General features: G+C 43.8%; 1 protein-coding gene across 2 annotated transcripts in view; it reads left to right on the top strand.

Annotated features, from left to right (window-relative positions):
• The window catches only part of bcar3 (BCAR3 adaptor protein, NSP family member), a 52,096-nt gene that overhangs the window by 412 nt on the left and 35,624 nt on the right, over nucleotides 1-16,060 (top strand). The window contains exons 2-3 of one of the 2 annotated variants that reach the window (XM_081707968.1): nucleotides 7,353-7,535; nucleotides 11,133-11,247. In XM_081707968.1, coding sequence (XP_081564094.1) covers nucleotides 7,446-7,535; nucleotides 11,133-11,247 — 205 coding nt within the window. In that variant the 5' untranslated portion in view covers nucleotides 7,353-7,445. Of the gene's footprint in view, nucleotides 1-7,352; nucleotides 7,536-11,132; nucleotides 11,248-14,501; nucleotides 14,686-16,060 lie in introns of those variants that run through there. The other variant, XM_081707971.1, reaches the window with a different exon arrangement.

The raw sequence follows: 16,060 nt of genomic DNA on the forward strand, positions 1-16,060 counted from the left end.
TCTAGTGTGAACAGGTCGTGAATGGAAATGCAGACTGCGTTGAGAGTGCCCAGTGATGCATTAGGCGTATCTAATGCACGCTGCAGTTAAAGAGTGCGCTGTCATCTGCTATATTTGCGCGGACGGACTGGACACAAGTTCAGACACAATGTTACCTTCCTGGCGTCATTCGTGTGCTGCTTTTACGGAGCTCCTCGGACAAACTTGTGCTTTTCATAACAGTTCTGGCGTTAGAGCTTGCTTGCATTACTGAAGTCGTTCCCAACGGCTTCCATTAGAGAAATAAGGATCTCCTGGGCCGAGTGACCGGGAGTTCTCTAGAGTTCAGCTCGGTCTGAATGTGGAGCGCTTGCCCAGGAACATGCACCGAACACGCAGCTGGTGAGCTCGACTGTGATTTACTGCGTGGCTGTGTGGTATTGGGGAGGTGCGGAGACCCGATAAGCGTCTGGCAGCATTCAGGCTCCGACCTCACCACATCAGTAAGGCACGCTGGAAACTTTATCATATGGTCTCTCTCATCGGGCAAGTCCCCCACCAAAGGCACGCACAGCCGTTCTGGGACCACGGCTCTGGACACCGTTTTCCCTGCTCAATCAAATGGGTCACAGATCATACACCAGTTGTGCAGTACTGAAACGATGAACTGCTTAATGCCCTCAACTCAGTAATAAAAATACACTGTTGTCTGCTTTTTAGCTACTTAAGCTTTGGGTTTCCTGCTAGTTCCATTTGACTAAACGGTAGAAACAGCAATTGGCATTTTCCAAATGGAAATGTAAATTGGTAGAAAGGACAGTTTATTAATTTACTTTTCCTGAATTCAATTTCAGATATCGATTCTATTTACCAATGAAGTAATAATTAATACTAGATTAAATTGGTGCTCTCCGTGTGTGTGTGTGTGTGTGTGTGTGTGTATTTTCATTTTAATATTACTTAGTTTGACCTCAACCCTAGGTAATTATGCCCAATGCCTAAAGACTTTGTTAGGCACTTTAAAAGGGGTGTGCACTGGGCCTTGTTCTGAATAGGGGCTAAACTGTGATCTGGAACAGGTGTACCAAAGGTTCCACCATTTTCTAAATTCTCACCAAGCAGGCGTTTATAATCTCGGCTGTTAAAGTCTTTCCTTTAGTCTAATCTCCATATGAGGCATGGTTATAATACAATGTATATTGTTCCCAGTTATAATACACATCTACCTATGCCTGAATGATCTAGGTGCCTGAAAAAGAATGGGGCTCTTGGTATTTCAAACTATAGGCTATGCTGGGATGGAGCCCTGTCTGAACTAACAGATCTGTGAGCTCTGATGTACCCAGCGTGTCCCTTGAAGGCCAGGTTTTCCTAATGGTAATTTGATTTTTCTGTGTTAACAGGAAGATGAGTCCTTTCTCAAGGAAGGAAAATGAGAACAATGTGTTTGTCTGTACAAATTTTTTTTAACTTCCATATTGAGTTTATGATAATTACTTGAAAAACAAATGTCTGCTCTTAGTTAAAATATTTCATCCTCTTAGAAGCAGAGAAGGCTTACTGCAATCTATACAAAAACAGCAATTTGACTGTTATGTGCATCATCTCAGCAAGTCTTGGCAATGATCGTTTAGCGTGAGAATTGAACCTTTAAAATCTCTGCAAATCGAATGTTTAAAATCTCCTGTTATGCACATAAAGTGCAATGAAGGCAGTAATCTGTCATGCACTGCACTTTGGACCCGTTTAATCTAGTGTGAACAGCCGGGAGGACAAGCAGACCTGGCAGAGTGTTTGTGAGGATGAGTTCAGCAATACAAGGGAATGTGAGGAGAGCATTTCTACAGAAACCCCTGTGCCCCACCCGCCATATGTGTGTGTGTGTGTGTGTGGGTAGGCTTGTGTAATAGGAATTTGGAAACAATTTCTCTGCCCCATCTACCGCAGCATTATGTGCAATCATGACCTTCAGTACACTTCTGGTGGTGGTGTTTTGTGTTGTCATTTGTGGCTTATTTTGCTATTCCCTGATTAGAGCGCTCGCTTAGCTAGTATGGATTCTCTGAACGGATGAGATCTCTCTGTCACAGGCTGGTGTGAGGCTGTTTAACTACCTCAACTGAAAATCATCAGTCAGTAGATATTTCAAAGGGTAAACTCAGTCTTTGGTATTACTACTTTGTAGCTGTTTAAAGTCCATCTGTTGTGATGTGAGCTCTGGCCTATTGCAAAAGAGAAGATTAGACGTTTAGGGAGAGCGAGTGGTGCCAGTCTCCTCCACAGCTCCCAAATATCTCCCAAATATCCAGAGATATTTCTGTCAAGGACCTGTTACATTGGACTAGGAGTAATGGGTGGGAAAAGGGCATTTAGTTTAAGTTGCAGTAAAGGCATTTCATAAAAGTTGAAATATAGCTCTCATTTATATATTTCACACATTCTGCATTACTATCAACTTTAAAATAAGACAGTGTGCTGAATGAGTACAATAGTGTGTGTGACTTTGCAATAAACAGACACGTTCACACGCTTCTACCTCTCCTTTCTAACTCCTTTCAACCAATAAGACACAGTTTTCTGGCATAGTATTGTTTGCCTAAGAGCACTTTTTCTCCACAACAAATAACTGCTATTACATTGTGGTATTAACCACACACAAACACACACATTCAAAGGTGCAGATACATACTCTACATGACTCCATACACACACGCACCTATGCATCCCCAACATAAGGCAGCATACATAGCATTGCTGCTCTGCACAGCTCTGAGCATGGACGGCCTGCTCTGTGTGGATGCGCATGGACCGCCCGCTCTGTGTGGATGAGCGTGCACTGCCCGCTCTGTGTGGATGCGCATGGACCGCCCGCTCTTGCCCCTCCCCCAAGCTCTCCCACATGTACCTCTGGCTTGCTGGAGTGTGGAGCAATGACATCACCAAATCTGGCTTAACTCTCCAGGCCTCTTATGAGATCTGACTGCTCAGTGATGTTCAATTCTATTCTGATTCTCAGTGCGCCAGCAGTTAATGCTGAAACCTGTCCTGTTTTAATGAAGCAATGACACTCAATCAATGCATGGGTCCATTTATGTATGTAGCAATCACAGTCTCAGCACTGAGTAGTAGGCAGAAGGTACCTACTGTGCCCAGCACAGACCAAGCTCCACATAATGGCCATGGTTTCATAATTCTCTGCATTGGGAAAAGCAGGGACTGTCACACTGACACAGGACAGCAGCAGACCTCTGCTACATAAAGGTATACCCACAGCCTCCATATGACAGCACAGGGATCCGTATAGATGGGGTGGGTGGAGATGGTAGGGGTGGGGTGGGGTGGGGTGGGGCGGGGCCTGTATAGGTGCTCAACAGGCGTGGAGGAGATCAACTCTCACTTGATGACATCAAGTTGACATCGAGTCAGCACTTGATTACAGGAACACCAACCCCTTTAATATACAATAACATATTTTCCAAATATGCCCACTTACACATACTGTGTATACATTCAGATCTTCTAAATATGTTTTACTGTAAAATTAATTACCAGGTATGTTGAGGAGCTATTTAAATTTGAATATAAAATGTAAATATTAATTTTGTACTTATTTCATTTAAGTACTGGCTTATACATTAGATCGTTATACTAACCCTTATAGCACTTAACAGACCTTTTGCATATAGAGTTTGAGCAACATGTTAATATTGTGAACAAAACAACTGTGACTTATATTAGCCATAAAGTTCTAGTAGTCCAGTAGTCTGCCAGATTTAATTTACTCTCCCTAGTTGTGTATTTGTAACCACAACAGAGAAAACAGGAAGCTGACTACTGTGTTGATCCCAAACAGGATGTAGAAGAAGCTGGTATAGTGTGTATCTTGACATGTCAGTAGACCGCAGTGTGGAGTAACGTGTTCCTCTAGCATGCTTCCTCTACACATTTGTGGTAGACCCAGCCTGTGGGGCTGTACCGACTGAGCTGTTACAGGTAAAAATAGTTTAGAGTAAGACACTTGTCAGTGTAATGAAGGAGGCGCAGCTAATTGTGTTTGGTATTAATGTCTATTGCTTTCATGTAAAATGAGGCAAGATCTACAACAGCAGAGCTTTATTATGCATCAAAGTAGATTTTATTTTGAATGGGAGTAAGCCATAATATGGTAGTTCTGTCTGATTAAAGGGCCCCTATCATGGAAAACTGAATTTCTCTCCCTTTATTGAAATAAGTAATTCTGAATTTGTAAGAACTGTTAAAGTTTCATAACACTGTTCACCCTCCCAATCCATAGACCATATATATTAAATATTATTTAAATCACCGTTCCTTTGACCAACTCATTTACATATACCACCTACTCAGCCTAGAGCAGTTTAGCTCCTCCCATGTTTCAACTCTGAATGCTTTCTGAATGAGGAACAATGCAGGGCAGCCAAGTAGAACAGAGCTCATTTATCCGTAATTCTAATATTTAATGAATCATAACTGTAAACAAACTTTAAACAAATTGATTGTGACTGTTTTTTTTAGAACATAAAGCCACACAAACATTGAAAGTAGAGATCAACAAAATATATAAAAGAAAAATATAATTTATGGGCCCTTTAAGTGCACAGAAGGAAACTGGAGAGGTTTTTTTTAGAATGATCTTGATCAGAGCTATGCGGTAAAGATCCACCAACACAGATGACACTGCCTCTTTGGGCATATATATGTGTGTGTGTGCGTGTGTGTGTGTGTGTGTGTGTGTGTGTGTGTGTGTGTGTGTGTGTGTACATTTGTGTTTATACACATACATGTGACCCTAAATGTGATTTATCAAAGGTGACATCAAAATACACCCACAAAGCAGTGGGGCTCTTAAGGGACTTGGATCCTTCAGCTGCACACACCCTCTCAGTTGAGAGCCAATCAACTCCCTGTATCTTCAGCATCATCACCTTACCACTCACAGGTGTCTCTCAGATCAAGGCCCAAGGCCCAGGCTATAACAGTACCAGTGGAGTTGGCAGTCACATGGGTTTCATTATGTTGCTTCTGTATGCCAGTATGCCAGATGTGAAATTGAACAATATTTATGAGGTTATACAATGCCATCTTTAATTTGGCAAATCCCCTGATATTCATAACATCTATTTTTGGGGGGGACCAGATGTAATTGGATAAATATACATAGTCTTGAATGAAATAGTTTTGTTGCAGACACTAGATTTAGGTGTAAGAATTTAGAGTTTGATAAAGTGCATGTTTTCATAAAGATAGCAGATATAAGTTGTGGCTTCCTGTGCATGTATGAGACTGAGCACTTCACCTACGCGCCATCGTGGTCCTCGTACAGACCTTGTACAGACCTCGTACAGACATCGTACAGACCTTGTACAGACCTTGTACAGACCTCCAACATGCAGCAGACTTTTTCAGTTCCTGTTTGTTTCTGAGGGGTGTTTTGCGTTCAGCTGTGATGAAGTAAAGTACCGTAGGATTCATGTTGGATGATTAACTTGGTCATGATTTTGGCTGCACTTCTGACTGGTTTAGACCTGGAAAATTATCAGTTGGAGCAGGACAAAAACACTTAACCTAAGCTGGCATGATTTGTGTAAGAGGACCTTTCTCTGAACATTAATAGAATCTAGGCTGTGCTCCAAACGTTTATGGGCTGGACCACTGAAATTTAATTTAATGTGTCCATGTTGAGTATGAGGAATACACAGCCTCAAACAATGTTCTTTTCAAACCAGCATTAAATCTCTTATAGGGCATGTTCTGTAAACATATGTGTCATGTAACCGTACTCTAAACATACAAACAGATTATGTGAGGTGGGTGATTTTGTAGATATGTGTGAGATATTGTTTTGCCTGGTCCTGTAGGGTCTTGATAACTCACATTAAACAGCGTTTAGTCTTCCATTGCAACCTTTTTGAAAGTGTTTTCTTGGTCAAGTGTTATGTTATAATGTTGTTGGTGTGTATTAGCATATCCTGCTGACTGAACAGAAAGACAGAGATGCCAGCGAGCTCATATCCATCCAAGAGCCATGCTATACCTAACCGGCTGTTCTCTGCAGCTCAACAGCTCATAATTCAGAGGGCATTCAACCAGAACCATGTGTCTGCTATAAAGCTAGTGACAGAAATGGACATTTATGTCAGAGATGACCCTCCCACGTTTTGCGATCATGCCGTTTTGCGAAGGGCTGCATGATTACCTGATGAGCTGATGAGATGAAAGAGGCTTTAGGTGGTGCTGTGTACCATTTATCTGAGTATGAGATGAGTTTATGAAATGGCTATGTAGCTGTGGGCCAGAACTTTTGAAGCTTTGATCATTTCACACACACACACACACACACACAGTCATCTAATAACTGTAATGGCCTCCCTCTTAGAGCATTTTTAATGACTGGGCTCATCTTGCCAAGATAGAAGGAGACATTTTATTGCTTTTTCCTAATTTTAATAAAGCACTTCGTTGGTCATTTGTTTGTTCTGAGAATAATTTGCGTCAAAAGATATTTTAGGAAGTCTCTTTGACCTACAAGCTGGACATCATGTTTTATGTTGAAGGAGCTTCCTGGTGATGGGACAGTGTCTGCAGTGTGTCTGCAGTGTGTCTGCACTGTGTCTGCAGTGCGGTAGAGACATGCAGTAGAAATGCCGACCTGTCATAATTTAGCTATTAGACAAACAGAAACTAGTTTGTACAGCAATTACTGTCTGGCTGAGCCCCATTAATTCATAATGGGGATGTTGTCAGTGCATGTCCACATCCAGACTTACAAACGCTGCTACAGAAAAGCACATACACATGTAGACACACACACGCAGACAAGTTACAGCAAAGTTAGAGTGAAGTGTAATGGAAGAATAACTTAACTGCCCTTTCCGTAATGCTGTATGCAGTGGGTGACTTTTTGTCCTGCCGTGATGACACCTACCTGCGGCACTGGATGTGGCTCTCATGTCCTTTTGTGTCTCCTCAGGCGCAGCTGAGTCCAGATCATCTGTAGGTAGAAGGTTGTGACCTCGGCCTTCTGTAGCTAGAATGTTCTCTTTTGTTATGTGAAGTTAAACTTCAGTACAGATCTTTAACATTTGTTTCCTAGTCTGAATCTGTCATCTGTGGTTTAACATGTATACTGGCTGGTGATAAAAGAATTCACTCTCACTATATTTGTCATAGTAGTCAAATCAACAGTATTACTGCAGTTGAATTCCTTTACAGTGAAACATTTCCTGTGCTTTAACTCTGAAGTCAAAGAGTGCATTTCTTTGTGTTTTGGGTGTAAATTTTTAAAAAAAAAAACACTCCCCCCCCCCCCTTCTTCTTCTTCGTCTTCTTTCTTTCTTTCTTTTTTTGTTAAACAGTGCTTGATGGGAGCTGCTTTAGCGTGCCTACGGTGACCATAGTAACCGTGACCTTCTCTGAGGCTGTGTGTGTGGGGGGGTGGTGCTGAGGCCATGAAGCATCTGGCCATCTCCAAATGGCTGAGTCAGCTGGGCCTGCCACAGTACTGCCCGCTCTTCGACGAGGAGTACGATGGTGTCGAGGTGAGAAGCAGAGACACACACACACACACACACACATGCATTATGGAATGCAATCTCTTAGAGAGTTTGTCATTGAACACTCAGTGCCAACACTGATACATAAACCTACTTACAGTCAGGAAGGTAAGGCAACATTTTCAAGAAGTCAAAAGCATTTCATGGGGCTCTGCAAAAGGATATACAAGATTTTCTGTTGGTGTGGGGGCATTCGAGGCCAAAAATGGCAAACATATTTGACATCTATAGACTAGATGCTGTTGAATGAAGTGAGGGGAATTTTGAATCAGAAAACACGGATTGCCAGAAATTTTATAATATTAATCTCAGCCATCCGGAGTTCTGTAGATCCTGAGCAGCTGACCTCTTTCCCCTGGTACATCTCAAACTAGGCACAATTGGCAGAAGAGATTGTGAGGAATGTTATTGGTCCAGCAGCAGACACTGGAGACAAACGTGTGCCATTTTGCCTGCTTAACCCTTAACCCATAAATCCATAATCCATAAAATTCACAGTCATAAACCTAAACTGTAAAACTACCTCAGAATAAATCTCACCTAAACCTTGACTGTGCCAGTCTTACTGTGAAATACATTGACGAGCCACTTTAATACAAACACCATGAATGTCCAGTTAGTCTGTGGTCTATTTGTTGCTATGCACAGTTTGTGCAGAACACTTACACATACTTAGACACTGGCCAGTGATGAATGTCAACCAAAATGTGAATGCCAACAGATCTGAATAATGTAACAGTATACATATTAAATATAATTATTTCTATATATCTATATAGAGTTGTTCGCGTGGAGTGCCCACATTAACACACACACACACACACACACACACACACACACACACACACACACACACACACACACACAAGCTTTACTATCTTTGTAGGGACCTTCCATTGACAATGATTAGCTAATTAACTGATTAACTAAGTAACTAATTAATGCTACACCTACAGCTAACTTTAACCTTAACCACAGTAACCAAAATTAAATCCCTTAATTTTTCAAAGGAAAGCATTCATTTTTATAAAAAAGCATTTGCACATGTGGGGACCCCACAAGGTCAAAAAAGTAAGATGTTCCTACCTTTGTGGGGACATTGGTTTTGGGCAGAAAAGAATAATCACCACCTCATCTGTAAGAGGGGCCCTGTTTTGCATATCCATACTGTACAATGGTGTGGCACCTCACCTCAAACAGTACTTGACCTGACAGCACACCTCTCTCTGACAGTGAAGTGTAGAAAGAGGGAAACATTGTTTGTTTGTTTGTTTTCCTTGGGCAGTGTGGAGAGACATTACTGGTCTCGTTTGGAGCTCCTTGTTCCAGTGAATCAGGGAGTTGCTTTTAAGAGCATTAATGTCTGTCAGCAGCTGTCTGAGGGAGAGTGAGTCACACAGTGTAATGAATACAAACATCACTTTACCATTGCATGTCATCTTAAACAAAGGATTCTGACACAACACTTTTCCTTAACGGCATGTTTTGAGAAAGGAGCTCAATTGCAGCATTCACCTACTATTTTTCTAATAGTTTTTTTTTCTCTTTCTTGTATTGACTACAGATAAATGCTGAGCAATGCATCTTTTGTATAAGACATTAAGTACTACCACCTGGTCACCAGCACCTGTTTCTTTATTAATATCATTACGCGCGCACACACACACACACACACACACACACACACACACACACACACACACACACACACACACACACACACACACACACACACAGGCCCAGGTGGCTGGTGTACAATGACCTCATAAAGACCTTAACAATTTACAGTAAGGGTCCTGAATAACCTTTAGAAGGCATATATCACTCTGCTGAACACAGTCATCCACTTTACCACTCTGACAGCCCTCCCACCAGGAGCGCATCAAAGAAGACGTTTTAAAATTGCACGCAGCTTGCCACTCGAGTCGAGCATCTTCACCCACTGAGAATTTAAGATCCCATATTTGCATTTTGTAATCACATGTTGCAGTGTGCTGGGCTCAAGGGGAATGAATTGCAGCCGTGTTATTGCTTCTGTAATGAAACTGCTGTGGGACCCACCAGAGCCTGCAGGAAGCAGAGGGCTAATGAAATGCTCATTACCGATCCGATACTGCACAAGCCAGGCCGCGAGAGCAGGAGAAACACACAGCGAAGCAGCCTCCTAAGGAAAGGCTAACTTAATGCACTCTAGTCCTGTGCTACTACTGAACATTCACATGTGGTAGGCGGTTAGGCAGAGAAGACCGTGTAACACAGTGAAAGGGATGACCGGGTGATGGGGTGTCCCTGATTGTCCTGTTTAGGGTGTGGATGATCCGTGATCAGGAATGGCTTCACGCTCACAAACAGTCAATCCAAGCAGGCTCCCTCACTTTGAACACCTCAACATGTAACACACACACACACACACACACCTTTACTGTACTGAGTGGGATTATCAAGCCTTGCTGTTCATACTACGCTGGAGTATTAATGAGTCATAGAGGTACTAACAGTCATGAGTGAACAGGGTGTCAAGGTGTCGGTGCGTGTTTTCAGTGGGCCGGCCCCTTGAAACACAATGGGTTAAATGAGTGGACCGCACATGGCACAGAGGCACTATGTGATGGTGCATGTTGGCAGGTTTTTGTCATGGCTTGTTAGGCTCAGCTGTGGTCGGGGAGCAGAGTGAGAAATCAGGGCAGAAGCACAATGGACCCACACCAGCAGAGCACCCTCACTACCCCCCTGCCCCACACCATCTCTCTCTCTCGCTCTGTCCCTCCAAACGAGCCTGGAAAAACACGGCAAGATGAAAGAAGAATGGGACGGCATTTGTTGAAAGCAGTGATTCGACTGGGATGGGATGGAACAGTTGGGGCTTGTGAGTCGAGATAGGCACAAAGTGCCTAATGCAGCCTGTGTGTGTTTCTCCAGCCCTAGGTCAACATCCATTGCACTTCAGCGTGCCATTTTCCCATAACACCAAGAGTAAAGACAACACTGTGCAAAAGCAGGAGGTCTTACCTGGAACATCACACCGTGGTCAAGCCTATAGTGATTGACCGTTTTAGTTTTTTTATTGACTAACTTGAGAGGAGTTCAACGTAAAGGCTCAATTTTAGGTTCCAAACAGCTACATGTGTGTATAAGTGTGTGTGAATGCATGAGCACTTAAACTTGTGTTCTGTAAATGCTAAACAGCAGGATCACCACCTCCAATTAAATGGCTCTTGCTTTGTCTCACAAGAGAACAATGAAAGCTGAACCACTCTGAGAAACAAAGCAGCAATCTTTTTTTTTTTTTTTTTTTTTTTTTTTTTTTTTTTTTTTTTTTTGGTGTGCAGACAGTAAGAATGTTGTTGTTGTGGAACCCGCACAAGGTCAGGAAGCAGAACTCATACAAGGTTTGGGAAGTAATGACAGGCTACTAGCTTAAACCGCATGAGTTAGTGATGAGGGTGTGTGTGTGTGTGTGTGTGAGAGAGAGAGAAGACGCTATTCATAACACTGGGCAAGTCTGTCAAGTTGACTGAGAAACACTAGATAACCCCATAGCCTCTACCTCTCCTCTGTTGTTTCTCTCTGTCTCTCTCCCAGGACCTACTGCACATTACAGAGATGGACTTGCTGGGATTGGGCGTTTACAGTCGTCTCCATCGCATCCATATCCTCTCCAGCATCCAGATTCTGCAGGAGAGGGAGACCAAGCGAGGTGAGCGTCCCCGTCAGGCCCTGGACGTCTCCTTCCTCCAGGTCTTCCTCAGTGGCCTCTGTCACAGGCCTCTGTCTCTCTGCGCCGTCCAGGCAGCGTGCATTGTCACTGTGGTACTGTCTCCTGAGTCAGCTCAGCCCAGTGCCAGTGAGGATGGATAATAAACAAGCAGGGATGAAATCGCTTCTCTTGCTCAGCGCTCTCCTTTCATTTCCAACATGCTGTCACACACCCATACACACATACCCCCCCCCCCCATTTCCACACAAACATGCTTCATGTCAAAAAAACACAGCCTGACAAAACAAGAGCTGGAGCTATTGTCTCTATCTGGAGGCGTTTTTTTTCTAGCTGGGCTGTATCACCGATGCCACTGGACCCTCTGTATCCCTTTTGTCTCTCTCGGTCTCTGATGTCAACTCTTCCTTTTCTTCCTCTGTTTGTGTTGTGCTTGTGTGTGTAGCTGTCAGGGTCCAGTGCTCTGCACTGCTGTGTTAATCACACTTGGCGAAGAGAGCCAGTGTGTCTGTGTGGGTTTGGACTACACCGCATGTCCTGTCCACATGGCAGACAACACTTCACTCTGTGCCCTTGGGGGCAGTAGGCTTTGGGGCTACATCAACAGGGTTTAGTTGACAAAACTCTGAAGGAACCCACTGGACTGCAGAGAGGGGTTGTGTTGAGGCCGTGTGGAGGGATGGGTTTTTGCTGCTGACGCCAGCTCAGCCCGCATGGAGGTCTACATCAGAGCAGAGAGTAATTAGGTGTTATGCTAGGATTTCAGGACTCAGCTGGGAAGCATGGAAGAGATATGAGTGTGGAATTATGCAGCATGCTGGAATTAAAGGCAGACAGGAGCCAAAGTGGCATCAGTGCCAAAGAACACACAGTAACGCAATGCAGACGTGTTTACTGTCAACACGGATAGGGTGTCGAGCAAGAGCTTGCTTCCGACCTAAGTGTGTACAGTGCATTAACACACGCATGTGCTCACACTCACACATATGCACACACGTTCACGCACGTACACACACACACACACACACACACACACACACACACACACACACACACACACACACACACACACACACACACACACACACACAGAGCTAAAGGAGTGCCAGGCACACGTTCAGAGAATTTAAACTTCTTCCCTGGTTCTCAATCTTTACCACCTGGGGGTTAATGTCCTCTGTATAATTAAGTCTTAGACCAACTCGTTGAGACACACACACACACACCAACATGTTGAAGCACACACACACACACACACACACACACACACACACACACACACACACACACACACACATACACAGAGTGCCCTGACAGGCTGAAGCTTGTTTCCCCACATACACAGTGCCTTCACTCTGTTGCTGTAGTGGTGCATGTGCACACACCCACATATATGCTCAATGACCTGTTGTGTTGCCTGTCTTGGGTCAGCACCCTCCAAACGTGTCCAACAGAAGAGGCACTGCTTTTATCTTCTCAGATTCATGCTTCTCTTCTGTACAGTACAGTTAGCCTCAACCTCAGATGCAGAAAATTGTAGTTTAGAATTCTGACTTGTACAGCAGCTGTTTGGTGCCCCGCTTGCCTATAATGAGTCCTGCTTGTCCACAGCCGCTGGCCCATGTATACAGATCCCACTGTTGGGCTATGTGAGAAATGCTGCAGCTGTTTGAGGAATCAACAGGAGGCCAGAGTGAACTAGCTTTGACACCTTTAACAGCTCCTCCTGAGAGCATCTCCACCTCTTCACACATTCAGGGAGAAATGCTAATACTGTGCACACAAAAGCAGGGCATGCAATTGAGCAGAGAGCTGCACGGCTCCCACCTCCCTGGTTTCCTCAGCTGCGTTTTGTGGCTTGGAATAAAGAACGGACAACTGAAGAACACCGTGGTCTGAGAGGCGACTTCCTCTCAAAACAAACGATAACAGGGGGTGTTGTGGCTGGTGTTTAATTCAAGGCAAATGCCCACTGAATGTTCACACCAGCTATGTTTTCGCGAACTGTTTAAATCCGCTACAGTTTTACATTTTAAAAAGGGAGAAAGAGAGTGACAAATTAAATGCTGTGATTATAGGAAAATGTGCGAAATGATTTTAAACATGTTGGCTTTCCCATATCAAGTGTCGTGTAAAGACGGCTACATAAAAGCTGGGTATAAGAGAGGCCTCGGGCCAGCTGAGAGCCTCTTACCCAGTGCACTTGGGTAGTCCTTGTTCTTCTTTGTCTCACTGGATTAATGTGGATCCAAATTTCTTTCCAGGCCATCTTTCTCTCTCTCCCCGCGATGCCATGTGTGTGAGCGTGCACGGCAATTACAACAAAAGCAAGAATGCACGTGCAAGCCAGAGTTATTTAAAGACAGCGCAAGCCTGAACATTTCTGACTTCTTGCAAAACGTGCGTCTTCGCGGCCGACACCGCTGCTGGCCACGTGCGCCGCGGGGCTACTTCTGCAGGGGCGTGCAGCACGCCATTAAATGCGCTGGTCACGTGCTGCCTGTGTTGCTATTAGTGTTGATTGCAGATCTGTGAGCACAAGTGGCAGTCTTTACAGACAGAAGTGGTGCGGACAGAGATAAGTGCACCGGAAGGTCAAAAACACGGTTGGACACGGATGAACTTGTTTGGGCACAGAAGCGAACCATTTGTGACGCATTATTTTAGATGATTTCTTGAGAATTAGTTTGGTTGTTTAGTAGTTGGTAGGTGCAGTTGGATATTTAGTCATTGCTGAGTGCATGTTTTGTCAGTGCTCTTGAGGTTATACTGCAGGTCATTCCGGGAGTGTGCTATTTATTAATTTAGCTAAACATGTTAAACTAACACTTAGGGCAGCTAGACATCTACATTAAGAGTGAGACACCAGTCGACCTGTAGTGACACAAACCAAGTGTATCCAGAATCCAGGGACAAGTCTCTCATCATTTCTGAGCAAAGTGTTCCAAATGACCACACCACAGTCAGCAATCAAATGAAAACATGGGTGTTGACCCTTACATTACACGGGCAGTTTCTAGGCGGCGCCTGCCCACTCTCCCCCCTTCTTCTTCTTTTTTTTTCCGGGATGTTCTTCGGGCGTGTGCTTTCCTGTGGCTGTCATGGTCATGTGGGCTGTGAGACTGAAGGCACTGTCACGCTGCAACTTGCGTTCAGGTTCCTTCTCTCTCATGATCCCAAACGTAAGCAGGCTACAGTCCTGGAGCTGATACTACAACAACAACAACAACAACAAAATGTGTTTGGAAACCTAGCACAAGTTGAGATGTTTCTTTTCCAGCTGAAGACAGCTTGGTTGTAGAACAGCCACTGCCCTTTCACACTACATTCGTTAACCACTCTCGATTGCCTGACACTTGCGAACAGGGACTGTGTGTCTTCACAAACAGCAGCTAACAGCCATGGACTAGCCAAGGTCAGGTAAGTGCTTGAATTCAGCCAACCTACAAGTTGACCCTATGGCTATATGACCTCATTTCAGTGTAGATAATAGCTTGAAATTGGGTTGATATGTTGAAGTTTGGCAGAAATTCCCCTTCCAACCAATCAACAGTTCCAAATCATGTCCAGAATGACTTATGTTGATGACCTTTTGCAAATCCGACTGCCTTTCATAAGAAATTCAACTTCTTTATCCGGATTTCACATTGAAACGAGTTGACACAACGCTGGATCGGCATGGATCCCACCATTTGTTTTCCTGGAAGGCACAACGTCCATCACCTTTAGTGTACATGAGCCTAAACAGAGAGGAATGAGAACCAGCATAGCACAGTCTGATCCTGGATCAGCTCTGATGGCTGATAACTGGTGCTGATGACAGCGCTGGGCTAATGGGAGCAGATGATGATCAGTAATGCTCATCATATGAGCTGCCTTTAGTTCCTGTTAGAAAACCCCGGCCATGACGAACATGAGCCACATCGTGCCTTGATGAGACAGAGACCCTAAAATAGATCTGGTCAACATCTTGAGATGGATTCTAGTCATGATGGATTCCCCCATTGGAAACTGAAACATTGTTTGAGTAAATATCAGTGCTGATACCTTTTTTTGGTGTATCCAAACCTCTGCAAAGTGTGCAAATTCTTAAAGCGCCCTTAACAGCTACACATGTTTGGAAATTGTGGTTTCCTATAACTAAAATTTGACCAAGTTCTCACTTTCAGGAGGAAGTGGGTTTATATCAGCTCACGACCCTCCCTGCTGACTTCAGCTTGTGGTATGGAGCATTTTCAGAAAAACAGTACATCTTACGTTTCGTGCCCTGATAAAACTGCTCTGCTGGTCAGCCTTGGACAGAGCAGAGAAAACACACACACACACACACACAAGGAGAGAGAGCGAGAGCGAAGACTGAGTACCCTCCCTGGCACAGAGAGGCAGAGAGAGCGAGAGAGAAAGAGACAGATAGACAGCTCTTAGTGTTCTCATTTTGGGACTTCTTGATTGGCAACCTGGTGTCTGGTGCTACTGAAGTCTTTCGGTAAAGTCTTGTATAGGAGTATAGGAGGCTAACCCCGCACACATTACAGATCTGAGTTATCATTCACTCCACATTACTACCTGGGAGTATTGAGGTATGGCATCATAATCATTTTTAATATAATTAAAAAATGGAACTTTGGGGAATTATCTACATAAAAATCACAACAGAAGCATTGTTATCAACCATCTACTATGACTCTTGTGTTGTCTGTAGTCTATAGTTTCTGTAGTGTGTTGAATACTGATCTCTATTTCATGAACAGGTCTCCTGTTGACCATGAGAAATATGAGTTACATACATGAGTAA

The sequence above is a fragment of the Electrophorus electricus genome, chromosome 25 (genome assembly GCF_041902795.1).
Source record: "Electrophorus electricus isolate QZ-2024a chromosome 25, ASM4190279v1, whole genome shotgun sequence".
NCBI lineage: Eukaryota > Metazoa > Chordata > Actinopteri > Gymnotiformes > Gymnotidae > Electrophorus > Electrophorus electricus.